We start from the raw sequence: 14,046 nt of genomic DNA, 5'->3' as shown, positions 1-14,046 counted from the left end.
CCCAGTTGGACAATTAATAAGTGCTTTTTCTCCACAGCCCTTGACGTGTAACCTCCCTAACCCTGTATTTTAGCATGCAGTATATACCTTCTTCATTCTGACTGGTTTTGGCAGTGACCCACAAACTAAATCTCTTTCCTCCATTTGATATAAGTGAAACTATAATTATCTAAGGCTAATTTCAAATTACTACTTCATTCCACTAGCAACTGATGAAGATTAGTGGTCTTGCCTTGCATCTGAGTAAGTCAGCAACATAATCACAAGAGAACTCAGCAGGCAACATTGGATTCATGTGAACTCAATTACTTCTGTCAAATACATTCACTTCAATAAAAGCAGAAACTTCCAAAATGGGTTGTTGCTAACCATTTTGCACTCAAAAGAATTTTCACATGACTCTTAAGGGACAAAATGGCATGAATTTCATCTGAAAAATAATAAATAGCAAGTAGGAAAACACACTTGGATAAGTGGATTTAGGACAGTATTTGTTTCTGAAAATAAAGATCATTTCAAAGAAACAAATTTGTACACTCAAAGTAACTTGTTATTGAAAATTTAGGTGGATAAACAAGCCCTACAAAAATTAATGTGCACTATATTTTAAGTTAATACAATAGAAACCAGAGTATTTTGTTACCTCCTTAAAACCAGAGTATTATGAGTAAGGTATTCTATTTCTTTTAGAGTTAAATGAGTGGGAGGTACATGATGATGATAGCTCATGGATTGATAAATTGGCCAGAACTCCTGAATCATCGCTGGGTGGTCTATGGTTGAGGCTATTATGGCTAATGAATTGCCCAGCACTTTGTACCCTGAAGGCTTAGTCTCTGAAAGGCCTGCAGTCAACTCTATCATGCAGGTACAAGTCATATGAGCAGGATCTGACAGGTCATATTCCAGAATGTAAATTTTAATTCAGTAAACAGACCCTGTAAATATTAATATATGATAATAATTTCAACAGACATGTTCAAAGTTCAGTTTCTTAATATAATGACATCCTTAATTAAGTCCTAACATAATTTGCTTATCAAAGAAACTGAGTAATTAAATGCCATTATGTAATAAGGCCATACTATAAATACATATCAGAGTGTGATGTTTAGGTCTCTATAAAATTTACCAAGACATCCTCTAAAATAGTTAATATATGAAGTGTCAATCTCATATGGCTTAATACTTGAAACTTAAGATTTTGTCCTACAAGCTTTAGGAATAAGAAATGATCATTTAAAAAAAAGATATTTATAGCCAGGGTGGTGGCGCACGCTTGTAATCTCAGCATTAGGGAGACTGAGACCGGAGGATCCCAGTTCGTGTACAGCCTCAGCTACTTAGTGAGGCCCTCTGCAACACAGTGAGACCATTTCAAAATAAAGAATAAAAAATTAGGGCAGGGGGTATATCTTGGAGGTCAAATGCCTCTTGGTTCCACCCCCAGACCCGCAAAAAAAAGAAAGAGATATTTATAAATTTTCAGAGCAAGGAGATTTTGTACAGATAAATATAATGGTAAGTAAATCAACAAAACAGTGTTTAAAAATACAGTACTCTTTCATACCCTTGCACATTTCTCTTTGCTAATTTTGAATTTGCTTTCTTTTCTTCTTGCTTTTGATTCTTTTCCATTCTTTAACTGAACACACACAACTGCTGCCATCAAGAAGTATACTGTGAACCAGGTGTGGTGCAGCACGCTCGTAATCCCGGCCTTTGGGAGGCTAAAACCAGACGATCGTGTTTTGTGGACAGCCTCAGCTACTTAGGCACTCTGTAACTTAATGAGACCCTGTTTCAAAATAAAGAATAAAAAGGAAGGCAGGAATGTAGACTGGGTTCCATCCCCAGAACCGCAAAAAAAAAAAAAAGTATAATAAGTATATTGTGTGATGAGAAGAATATATATATATATATATATATATATATATATATATATATATATATATATTGTGGTACTGGGATTCCTGGAAGCCCTTTTACCTCCAGGATACACTCCCAGACCTATTTTATATTTTATTTGGAAACAGGGTCTCTTAAGCCAGCATGGCTGGCTTCAAACCAGCAGATCCTCCTGTCTCCACCTCCCAAGCGCGAAGATTACAAGTGTGCGCCACCACGCCTGGCGAAAGTGAATGATTAGTCAAATAAAAAGTCAGTGCATATGTGCAAAATCCTAACTCTTTAACGGTTCTATGAAGGGAAGACACAGGAGCACGTAACAGTGATGTTTAACCTAGTCTTGAATAGTCAGTGGAAGCTTTCCTAAAGAAGGGATATTAGAGCATAGATCTAAAGGATATGTATAGCTAACTAGACATAAAGGAGGTAGAAGCATATTTCAAGGGACCAGAATAGAATTATAAAAAACAAATGGTAAAGACGAGCAGATTTTCTTTTAAAAATAGAAAACCTAGTGGGGCTAGCAGATAAAGGAGGAAAGGAAGCACATTTTAAGTTGAATCTGCACAAATAATAAGAGCTAAAGCCATATAGAGGCCTAGAGTATGATAAAAATTCTTAAAGGACATCATTAAAGTGTACAATGTGAGAGGAACGGGCGAAACAAAGGTTTCTGTTCTGCATAGATGAAGCATTTCCTTGGTTAAAAATTCAAAACTGTATACAGACATTTTTTTGAAACTAGAGTTTTAACAAGATGTTTTTAAATAGGAGTATAAAGGAAATGGAGAGAACTGGATGATTTTTTTTAACTAATAGTTACATAGTAATTTTTTTTAAGTTTCTTGTGATTAATTGTAAATGGGTAATGAGTACAAAGATTCTGAGGTTTCTTTTCTTTTTTTCCAAGTATAATTCTAAAACATCAATTTCCGCCGGGCATGGTGGAGCATGCTTGTAATCCCCTCACTTCGGAGGTGGAGACAGGAGGATTGTGCAGGTTCGAAGCCAGCCTCGCTGGATTAAGATACCCTGCTTCCAATTAAAAATATAAAAATGGGACTGGGAGTGTAGCCGGGAGGTAGAAGTGTTTCCAGGAACCCCAGTACCACCAAAACAAACAAACAAACAAACAAACAAACAAATAAACAAACATCAATTTCCTTCTTTAAGGTTTCATGATAGTACAAGATTTTAGAATGAATTAGAATCATCACAACATTTTATATCACACCTGCATCCACACATACATACGTTTAGTTATACATATTATATATACATATAAGTGCCACAAAGATATCTGATTTTTTTAAATCTCTAAAAGAAACTTGCAACACTTTTTTTTCTCAATGACTCATTGAGTAACACACATCATTCATAGAATAAATATTTGAAATTCTTCCTAGAATGGCCACATACCATTTGTACATTACAAAACACAAAGAGATGTTATTCACATAGATCACACTGCGTAGAAACACTCTCTGGCCTGTGCATCTACAGACTGCATGGCCCCTGAAGCCATTGTTCTACTATCAGAGTGGGATGTTAAATGTATAAATTAAGTCAGAGTGCAGCTTAATAGGTTTAATAGGTTTCTACAATGAAACCTCTTCCAGTTCATCCCATTCTCTCCCCAAGTATAGGGGAAAAAGAAGAGATGTGTGATAAATGCTTCCACTAGGGAAATATTCTGTGAGAATCACTAGTCCCTTGAGATATTTCAATAAGAACCAGCAGGTTTTAAGTCTATAAAAAGTCCAAATTTATTCTCTAAAAATGCAAAGGTCTTTTATACTGTCTATCAATCTAAATAAAGATAAAGATCATTGTGGTGTGTACTAAAGGCACCACATATTCCCTGAAATGACAATTAATCAAGTATACCATGTTGCTTTACAATACTAATAAATTTTAAAAGTAGCTAGAAGGATTCAATTAAACAATATTTTAGACAGAAATATATTAAAAATGTGTATGTGACTCCCGCTTCTTTTTCTAAATTATATATAACCTCATCATTATTCAGTAAGACTGCTTGAAAAGAAAAGTTAAAATAATGTTACTTAGAACTTGCTTTAAATTCAATCTTAAAAAGCTAAGATTTATTTCCCTGACAATTAATGAGCATTTCAGAAACATAATTTCATATTGCAAATCTTATCTTATGTGTACATGTGTATATACATGCATGGTGTGTAAATCAAGTGTAGAGAGTTGTAATTTACATGGAAAAAACACAGACTTAATTTTAGATAACATCATAAAGGACTCATAATAATAAAATGGAAATTTAAGCTCATGCAATGTATTTCTGAAGATGATAAGTTAACTAAAGTCATTATAACAGGCAGATAGTTTCCCTAGCATTATTTCTCTGGATGTCTAACTCATCTATAGTCATGCCTGCAAAAATTAAGTTTGCAACACATTGCACATATCGAGGACTTAGAAAAAAAAATGCACCTGAAGCTACCAGGTAGGATGACTCAGCACTTGGTTCTCCCCTCAGTTCATACACATGAACTCACACTACCTAATTAGTAGGTACACATCATGGTGAAAATAAATAAGTTTGTTTGTAAGGACAATATTTTAAAAAGAAAAAAAAAAGTGTCTTCTTCCCTCTACGCTGTTTTTCACTCTGACATAAAGTACTATCAAGTTCCAGAAAGTCATTGATAACTATCCAAGTTTAAAAGGGCAACCAGCCGCACTGTAAGCAAAATAAAAGCATTTTTAAATGAACAGGGACGCATGCATGATCAAGTTTCAATTAAAAAAAAAATTAAAACAGAAAAAAAATCTCCGAGTGCAAATTGCTTTGAAATGACCTTTTATATGTATTGGCTCTATCTTCAAACAGTTATTTTCATGGGGCACTGCTTATTATGTGTTTACAATTGATCTGTAAATTTTAAAAAGCAAGCATGTCATACCAACCACATGTAAACAACATACTAAACAAAATCCTGTTCCTTTACAAATGTTTTGCTACAAAGTTCATACGGCTGAACTTAGTTCGAGGTATTTTTAAAAGGCAGTGAAACACACCAAAACAAGTCTCCTTTAAGATTTGGCATTTGAATTTTATACAGCAAGGAAAGGGTAGAAAACAACTTCATGGGGAGGAAATAGCTGTAGCAGACAATAAACATACAATGGAAGTTACTAATCCCTGGGTTTGTGAGGTTCAAAGATAAAACTTCTGAAAGCAAAGTGAATATGAAATATTACACTGCAAGTCAGATACTCTCTGAGTATTAATTATGTATGTCCAATAAAATATCACATTAAATCTTTCATCACTGCCAGAAATTTAAAAATTCACAGAAGAGAGAAATCAAACTGGAAGAGAAATAATCTCCATAAATTAGTAAAGTAAAAGGTCACTTTCTCATAGTCATTGGAGGAAATATATATACACGTACATGATCCAACTGCCGCAGAAAGCCCTGCATATGCACAGGCAAATTCTTACCTTGACAGGTGCCATTTTTCTCTTCGTAGCCCGCCTTGCACATGCATTTCCCGATGGGTACCAGCCACTCCCCTTCAGCGCTGCAGTGCATCCTGGGAGGCTCATCTGTCACCGAATGGTTGACACAGGAGCCTGACACCTCAAGCAACTGTGAAGAATCTGCTCCAGTGATGGTGTCGGGGAAGACAGCCAAGTGTCGTACCACCGAAGGGCATTTTTTGTAGTACACACGCACAGAAACCAGAGCAATGCAAGCGCCCACATCTTGGAAAGCAAGATAAAATCCTTTTTTGCTTAGAGGGCCAACATCTCGGACCTCTGTATTCAGTTTCATGACACGGTCACCAAGATCGAGTTCTGTAAAGCTCTCATCGGCGGCAATGGTATCGATTTTGATGTACTGATTTTCTTTGATGTTTCTCCCATTCTCATCATCTGTCTCAAAGTAATACATGTTAAACGTTTCCTTGCAAGTCCCCAGTCCTCCGGGAAGGCTGTTACAGTCCCGCAAAGTGAATTTGAGTTCTATGAAAATTCTGGAAGCACCTTCGTTGGAGATCCAACTGGTCAAAAGCCAGTTATTCTGATTCTGTTCCATAACTTTGCATACTTGGTATGTGTGGATAGGGGCAAAATTTTCATCAACTTCACCAATCTCTTCCCACTGTACAATACAGAACAGAAAGAGGAACATTTTAAAAATTGAAAGTAACCAGAAAAGGTAGCAAAACCATCAAAGAAAGGTAATTCAAATATGAAAATGTCTGTAATCTCAATATATAGTATTCACAGAAGAAGCCTCATGCAAAGTATTAAGAGGAGAGATTAACCCAAAAAATAAATTCTCTCTCTCTCTCTCTCCCCCCCCCCTTGGAGCTGGATATTTAACTTAGCTTCTTATAAATACTAAGTATGTTATTCTACCCTAAACCCCTCCTTTTTTAAATAAAGAAATTTAGCACTTTATTGTCTTCAGATATCTAAAAAATAAAAACATACAAAAGATATGTTCCAATGTTCAAAAGCTGGGGGAAATATGTATTTTAGAATAAATTAAAAGAAAAATAAATGTGGTTAAGGCAAAAAGAAAGTAAGTATATATATTTGGAAGAAAAAGTAAGTATAAACAAATAGGATAATTAGAGCTATGGTTTCAGCTTCCCTCAAAGATCTCACTTATAAGGTAAAGCCTATAAGTGAGATCAGCTAGTTTCAGAAAGTCAAGGATTGTATATCTTCTGTCATTTGTGAAAGTTAGAGAAAAAATAGGAAAGAAAAGGAACTTAAGAAAGAGAAGAAAGAGACCAGTTGAATAATGTAAGGAGAAGGCACAGGGAGAAGAGAAGGGAAGAAGAAAACTGGATGAAAGAAACAGATTAAATAGTGTTGTATCCACATGTGAAGGCATCAGTACCAGTCTCACTAACATATATGGGGTGGGAGGGGGATCGGGTTGGAATCTTAAGGGAGACACACCGAGGGATGTGTGCATATATAAATGCATCACTTTAAATCTCACTATGTTGTACAATTACAATGCACCAATAAAATCATTAACAAGAGGTAGGGCCCATTGGGACATCTTCAGGTCATTGGGCCACACCCTCAAAGGGGACTGTGGGACCCTGTCCCTTCCTGTTCTTCTTTACTTTTTGGCCATGAAGTAGGCAGTACTGCTCTGTCACACAAGTCCACTCAGATGTGCTGCTTCTTCATAGGACTAAAAACCATAGGATCAAAGACTGAAATGCCCCAAACTGTGAGTCAAAAATGAATCTTTTCTCTTTAAAACTCGAGTACCTCAGGTTTTTGTTATAGTAACGGAAATCTGACTAGCAGTAGACAAACTTTGAGAAAAAATTACATGTTTTGAAAATAAGAAAGAGAACAACAAAAGGATGAAATGTAACATGTAAAAAGACATGTCATTTTTTTAAAATTCTGCCACACTACAAATAGCACATCAATGTAATAAAAGGTGAAAGTAAATCCATTAATTTGCAATTAGCAATAGATCTTTATTTCATTGAATCCATCTACTCAGGACTTTTCCACTAAATGGGTTTTCATTAAATAGCTAAATATTTATTAATAGATTTAGCCACAGATATAATGACCGAAGAAAAAGTGACAGATTATAGATTTATAATAAGGATAGCCTTGTCATCTTGAAAATTGACTTCTTATATCCTAAGAATGAATGAATTCTTTCTTTCAAATATGTTATTTTACTCATACTCACCTTAAGATTTCTTAAGTTATAAAAGATGTAAAGTAATGAAGTATGGTTTATATAGTTTCCAAAATATCATAGAAATTCACTTCTTTAGACTTGAAATTAAGTGTTGCATTATTTCTTCATGTTCTTTAACTGGCAAAGTGTGGAAAATGTGAAGGCACAAAGGATGCAAATAAATCTCATGTCTCAGGTGGCCACTCTCAAAATCCTAGCTGCCATCACACAGACATGAGTAAAAGGTGCTAATGAGGTGAAACTGCTGAGCTTGAATTCACAAGAGAGACGTCAGACATCTAGATTTGATCTAGCCGAACAACGTCCACATTACAGTGTTACAAAAATCTTTATTTATTTATTTATTTATTTTATTTCATTTTTGTCTCCTCTCAAAATATATATCAATTCTACCCAGCCAGTGATTTTCTAAACCAGCTTTCTATTTTATCACTCTATCATAAAATTATTTTTCTTCCTCAAGTGACTTAAGTATCAATCTCCTTCTTCTAAATATCTCCTGGATTTCATGATTAATATTTCATGAAAAACAGCACCTAAACTAATCAAATGAATACCATAAAAATTACCAATTTACTTATTTTTTGTAAAAAGAAAACAGCATCAAAGCTTTTCTTTGAATAAAGAAAATCACAATGCTACATTATTTCTGTGTAAATATTTTATTTAATGTTAGTCTTCCAAAACAAAATACAAATGAATTTTAAATCATTTGCCTTTCATCACTTACAGAAGACCTATTTCTGCATCACATATTCCAGTAGGATCCTGGAAGCAAGAATAAGCAAACAGAATAGCGGTGTCTTCCAAGATTACAAGCCAAGCAATTTACAGTCTTTGTGTGTTTGAAGTCCAGGGTAGCACAAATATTATTAAAAAATGCAAGCCAAGCAGCACTTGACAAGACAGCTCAATAGTTACTGCTTCAGGTGATAATTTCAAAGTATGTACATAAGCATCTTGTTCCGCTAAATATTCTCAATTAAGGAGAAAAAAACTGTAATTTTCTTTAAAATTAGAGTCTGTTGTGGTGAGATTTTATTTATTTATTCTTTCAAACATCCAAAATAAAAATGAAGGCTCATATTTTATATTTCTAATTAACAAACAGAGGGACTTTCATTTAAATAATTATGGCAATAAGCCATACACAGGAACAAACCGGTAAAATATACATTTCCTATATCTTCCCTGATTTAAACAATACATTAAGGAATGAGCAAAACTATTTAATATATTTTAGGTTATCTGAAATATCAACATTCTTCTGCAGTTCCTTATCTTTTAAGGAGAAGACATTATCTTGCTCTGAGTAAAAATCAGGTATGAAGAAAACACAAGGAGATGGAGAGAGAATAACTCTCACCAAGAATTTAAGAATGATAGAAAACAATATTTTCTCTTTAATTTGGTTGGATTTCCTATGATACCACAAATTAATAAAAGTTTTTGCTAAAGCTTCGATGACTGCAAGTAAGGAATGTGAGCCTTGGGGAGGGCGACAAGGTGGCTTTGGCTCTCCTCTTCAGGCCTGGCTGCCTTCCAAGGCCCTTCCTCTGTGCCCATGCTTTTCTCTGTTTCCTGCTTATTGCCTAGCTTGTGCCTTGAAACTTAAAAAAAATCTATTTAGCTTGCGTTGGCTTGACTTCTCTTCCAAGATGCTTGAGCTTCCTCACTTAGGCCACTGAAATCTTAAAGCCGATTGCATTGTTAAGTTCATAAATGGCCAGACATCACCCCAGGTAAGCCACATTCTTTAGAAAAGTGGAGGAGAGAAAGGACTTATTTCTACATGCATATGTGTGTCAGTGTCATGGGATGACCCGTGTGCTTCTCCCTGCTTGCCTCACCTTAGCCTTTCAGGATTCAGCTTCACGCTGCTGCTACCCGCGTGGCTTTATTAGCACGTTTCATTTTTCAGTCCCTAACCTATAGATTATTTCTTTTTTTGTTGTTGTTCAGGATTTGAAGATACTGACTTGGAAAACACAGCTTAGACTATAGTCTCCCTTTATTTTCCAAAACCCACTGTTGAAAATACCGTGTGAATTAATTTTGAACTTTCAAGTTATCAGAGGCTGGTCATCAACCAGTTCTGTTTTTAATATTTTATTCTAGTTTTATCATATTTATATATCCATATGTTACTCTTTGGACTAATGCCCAAAGATGTAGTAATAAGGAAGTTTGAAGCTGACTCTTGAATAAAAATAATGCATTTGTTATTTTTTTTTTTTAATTTGGTTATGTTGCTGTTGTTACTGTCCCCCTCCCTTGGTGCATTATAGTCATACATCTTAATAGAGTACAAGATGGAAGAGATACTTAACTGATCTTTTATTTTTTTATTTTTTATTTTTTATTTTTTGGTTGTACTGGGGGTGGAACTCACAGGCTTTCTACCTCCTATCTACACTCCCAGACCTATTTTATATTTTATTTGGAAATGCCTGTATGTATAAACTGAGCTTCAACCATTAATACAATATCTGTTGCACTGTGGAGTGAGAAATAAAAAAACTCTCTACCCTAATAATCTAATAGCCAATATAAATTTTCAGAAAAGGTCTTAAGTCATCTGGTCCCTTTGTACATTTTAAAAGTAAAAAACTGAAAATTGGACAAAAGAAAGGATTTCTGCAAGCTCACAGAAGATGCCACTGTCCATCTGAGCATCTTCTCTCCCTGTATTTACCTCTTTCTTCTTGTCAGCATATCTCTGTCATTGGTGGGTATATTTGTATATTGCATTATTCCATTCACTGCATAAATGTGATCACCCTATACTGTCAAAACTAAGTTTTCACTTTTTTGTCATCAGGGAACCATACAAATTATTTCTCTATATGTTTGAATACTCAGATTGTTTTATTGTCTACTGTATCTCAGATACTGACACTACAGGACACAGAGTAGGGTACTCAACAGATATTTTACACTGAATGAATTCATGGCAAATATTCACATATTTCTCTTTAGCCTAAAGACCCTGATAAGTTAAAGTTTAAATAAATTCAAATACGGTAAAAAATGAGTATATGAAGCAGGGCGCAGTGGTGTGTGCTTGTAACCTCAGTACTTCAGAAACTGAAAAGGAGGATCATAGATTTGAGGCCATGCTAAGTAATTTAAAGAGTCCCACAACAATTTAGCAAGATTTTGTTTTAAAGTTTAAAAAAGGAGCTGGGCATGGTGGTACATGCTTGTAATCCCAGCTTTTAGGAAACTGAGACAGGAGGATCTTGGTTCATGGACACCCTCAACTACTTAGTGAGGCCTTTTGGAACTCAGTGAGACTCTATTTCAAAATAAAGAATAAAAAATAGGACTGGGAGTGTAGCTTGGAGGTAGAATGCTGCTGGGTTCCATCCCCAGTAACCCCCATACACACACAAAAGGGCTAGAAGATGTAGCTCAAAGGTAGAATGCCCCTGATTTCAAACTCTAGTACAAAACAAACAAAAATGCAACATTCAATGACTTGTGTTCCATAAAAACAAAGAAAAAGGTTTTTTGGCAAATTGCCCATATTTTATAAATTATGTTTATAAAAGGTTTATGAATTGAGATTGTTTAAATTAGCCTATGATGCCAAGTGTTGGGCACACACTTATAATCTTAGTACTTGAGAAGCTGAGACAGAAGGATTGCAGGTTCTAAGCTAACCTCAGCAACTTAGTAAGACACTGTTTCCAAATAAAACATTAAATAGGTCTGGGGGTATAGTCTGGAGGTAGAAGGTCCCTTAGTTCCATTCCCAGTACCACAAAAATAAAAAATAGTCTACAGAAAGTTTTTTGTTAAAAATCTCTAAGTAGCTGAACTAGTTTTAAGCCACCATGGAGATCAGTGTAGAGATTCCTTAGAAAACTTGGAATGGATCCACCATTTGATCTGGCTATACCACTAATGGATATCTTTTCAAATGGGTTAAAACCAGAGAACTACAATAACATATGTTCATATGATGATAGCAGCACAATTCACAGTAGCCAAAATATGGAACCAACCTATCCATCAACAGATAAATTAATTACAAAAGTATGGAAAATACACACAATGAATTCTACTCATCAATAAAGAGCAAAATTATGTCCTTTGTAAGAAGATAGAAAGACCTGAAGAACATTATGTTAAATGAGATTAGCCAAGCACAGAAAGAGAAAGACCTATGTTTTCTCTAATATGCTCAAGCCAGGGAGTATACCAGAGGGACTCCAGATAATAGAAAAGAAACCTCAGCAAAGCCAGGGAGGAAGGATAGGGAATAAAGAAGACTGAGATTCATTAATGGTAATAATATGTGACTATGTGTATACATGTAAATATAACATTGTTAACCTGGACACTCCGTATCTTGAAGAAAATGGGGATGTGGGGGTCACCAAGTACTGTGTGAACATATGCCACTGTCAATATGATCTACATTATGATATGAGACTACAGTGTACCAATAAAATATATAAATCTATTATTTTTAGAATTTCATTGGTGTACTAAAAGTGATACATTCATATATGCACACATTTCTTATTGTAGTCTTATTCCCATTATACATACAGTTATTAGGAGTTTTGTCTTGCATATTAGACTGCAGAACTAGTTTTCATTACCATAATATCTTACTAATTGTAATTTATAGTTTAATTTAGATATTAGATTCTTGAACATATGTTTTCAAAATATTGTTTTTATTTAGTGACTCACTAGTTTTCTACACCATTCTGTACAATTAAAAAGTCAAGAATATACCACATCATAAAGTAGAGTGTACTTATTACATTTTATATCATATTTCAATCAAATTATATTAGAACAAAGCTGGGCATGGTGGTACACACTTGTAATCCCAGCATTCGGGAGGCTGGTTTCAAAACAAAGAATAAAAAATAGGGCAGGGGGTGTAGCTTGGAAGTCGAATGCCGCTGGGTTTCATCCCCAGTCCCGCCAAAAAAAAAAAAAAAATTGTAAAAAAATTTTATTAGAACACTTTTAGTGATTTTCTTTGGAAGAGTGATATAAAATCCGGCAAAAAATCAACTGCCTCCAGCTTTACTCTGACCGAATATAAACACCTTCTAGGAAACCTTACTTATCTTTTAACTGTTTCTTTTCTTATAGGGTTAATGGTTATCCTTTGACATCATGTTTTATATATTTTTTAATTCTCTAAAAGTTATAGGCTTCAAGTTTTGTTCAAAATATTTTAGATGGGATTTATTATTTTCAGCATTTGTCTGTATGCTTGCTTATGGTATCTTTTGCTTTCATCATTGAAGATAGCCTCATCTTAAACTGCTGTTACATTTATTTATTTATTTATTTATCCATTTATTTATTTATTTTTGTGGTACTGGAGTTCCTAGAAGCCATTCTATCTCTGGGCTGCACTCCCAGACCTATTTTATACTTTTTATTTGGAAACAGGGTCTCTTAATCCAACGCGGCTGATTTCGAACCTGCGATATCCTCCTGTCTCTGTCTCCCAAGCGCGGGGATTACAAGCGTGCACCACCATGCCCGGCCTTAACTGTTACATACATACATATACATATACATATACATATACATATACATATACATATACATATACATACATATATATAGTGTGTGTTTGTGTGTGTGTGTGTGTGTGTGTGTGTGTGTGTGTGTGGTACTGAGGGGTGAAACCCAGAGGCTTTCTACCTCTGGGTTATACTCCCAAACCTATTTTATACTTTATTTGGAAACAGGGTCTCACTAAGTTGCTGAGAGCCTCATTAAATAGCTGAAGCTGGCTTTGAACCTGTGCGATCCTCCTGTCTCAGTCTCCCAAGTGTGGGGATTACAATCATGCGCCACCACGCCCAGCTTAACCGTTACTTTTAAAAGAGCTTTATTTTTCCATGATCTTACAGTTTGAACATGCATTAAAATTTAGGTGTTTTATCCATTTTTACCATGAGCAACAAACTCTAATTGCTACCTTAATATATATTTACATAAGTCTAGAATTTCTAGATGCTTTCTGCTACTGTAGAGACCAAAAGCAATTAAATACAAAATAATAAAACTTCAGAGCAAAAACATCTTGTTCTGTGGGGCATGGTGGCACACGCTTGTAATTCCCACGCTTGGGAGGCTGAGACAGGAGGATAGCGCAGGTTCAAAGCCAGCCTTGCTGGCTTAAGAGACCCTGTTTCCAAATAAAAATATAAAATAGGTCTGGGAGTGTAGCCCGGAGGTAGAAAGGTTTCCAGGATTCCCAGTACTGCCAAAAAAAAACGATTTTGTTTTTTCTTTATAAGTATCTATTTAATTATACTAATTTACATTTAATACCAGATTTTTAGTTTCACTTTTTCATATTTTTCTGCTACTTTGACTAAAAATAGGCAAAATATGCTCATTTGGTCCTGAATGA

At 34.9% G+C, this 14,046-nt stretch overlaps 1 protein-coding gene across 10 annotated transcripts in view; it reads right to left on the bottom strand.

Moving 5' to 3' along the window:
• EPHA5 (EPH receptor A5) overlaps window positions 1-14,046 on the bottom strand; it is a gene marked incomplete at both ends in the record, with an annotated part of 332,505 nt that overhangs the window by 253,315 nt on the left and 65,144 nt on the right. For all 10 annotated transcript variants that reach the window (XM_080696953.1, XM_080696956.1, XM_080696955.1 and 7 more), the window contains one exon: window positions 5,390-6,053. In XM_080696953.1, coding sequence (XP_080553079.1) covers window positions 5,390-6,053 — 664 coding nt within the window. The remainder of the gene's footprint in view (window positions 1-5,389; window positions 6,054-14,046) is intronic.

Source organism: Muscardinus avellanarius, assembly GCF_963383645.1.
Source record: "Muscardinus avellanarius genome assembly, chromosome: 6".
NCBI classification, from domain to species: Eukaryota; Metazoa; Chordata; class Mammalia; order Rodentia; family Gliridae; genus Muscardinus; species Muscardinus avellanarius.
Note: the sequence above shows the minus strand (reverse complement) of the source record. Positions and strands in the feature narration are given on the sequence as shown.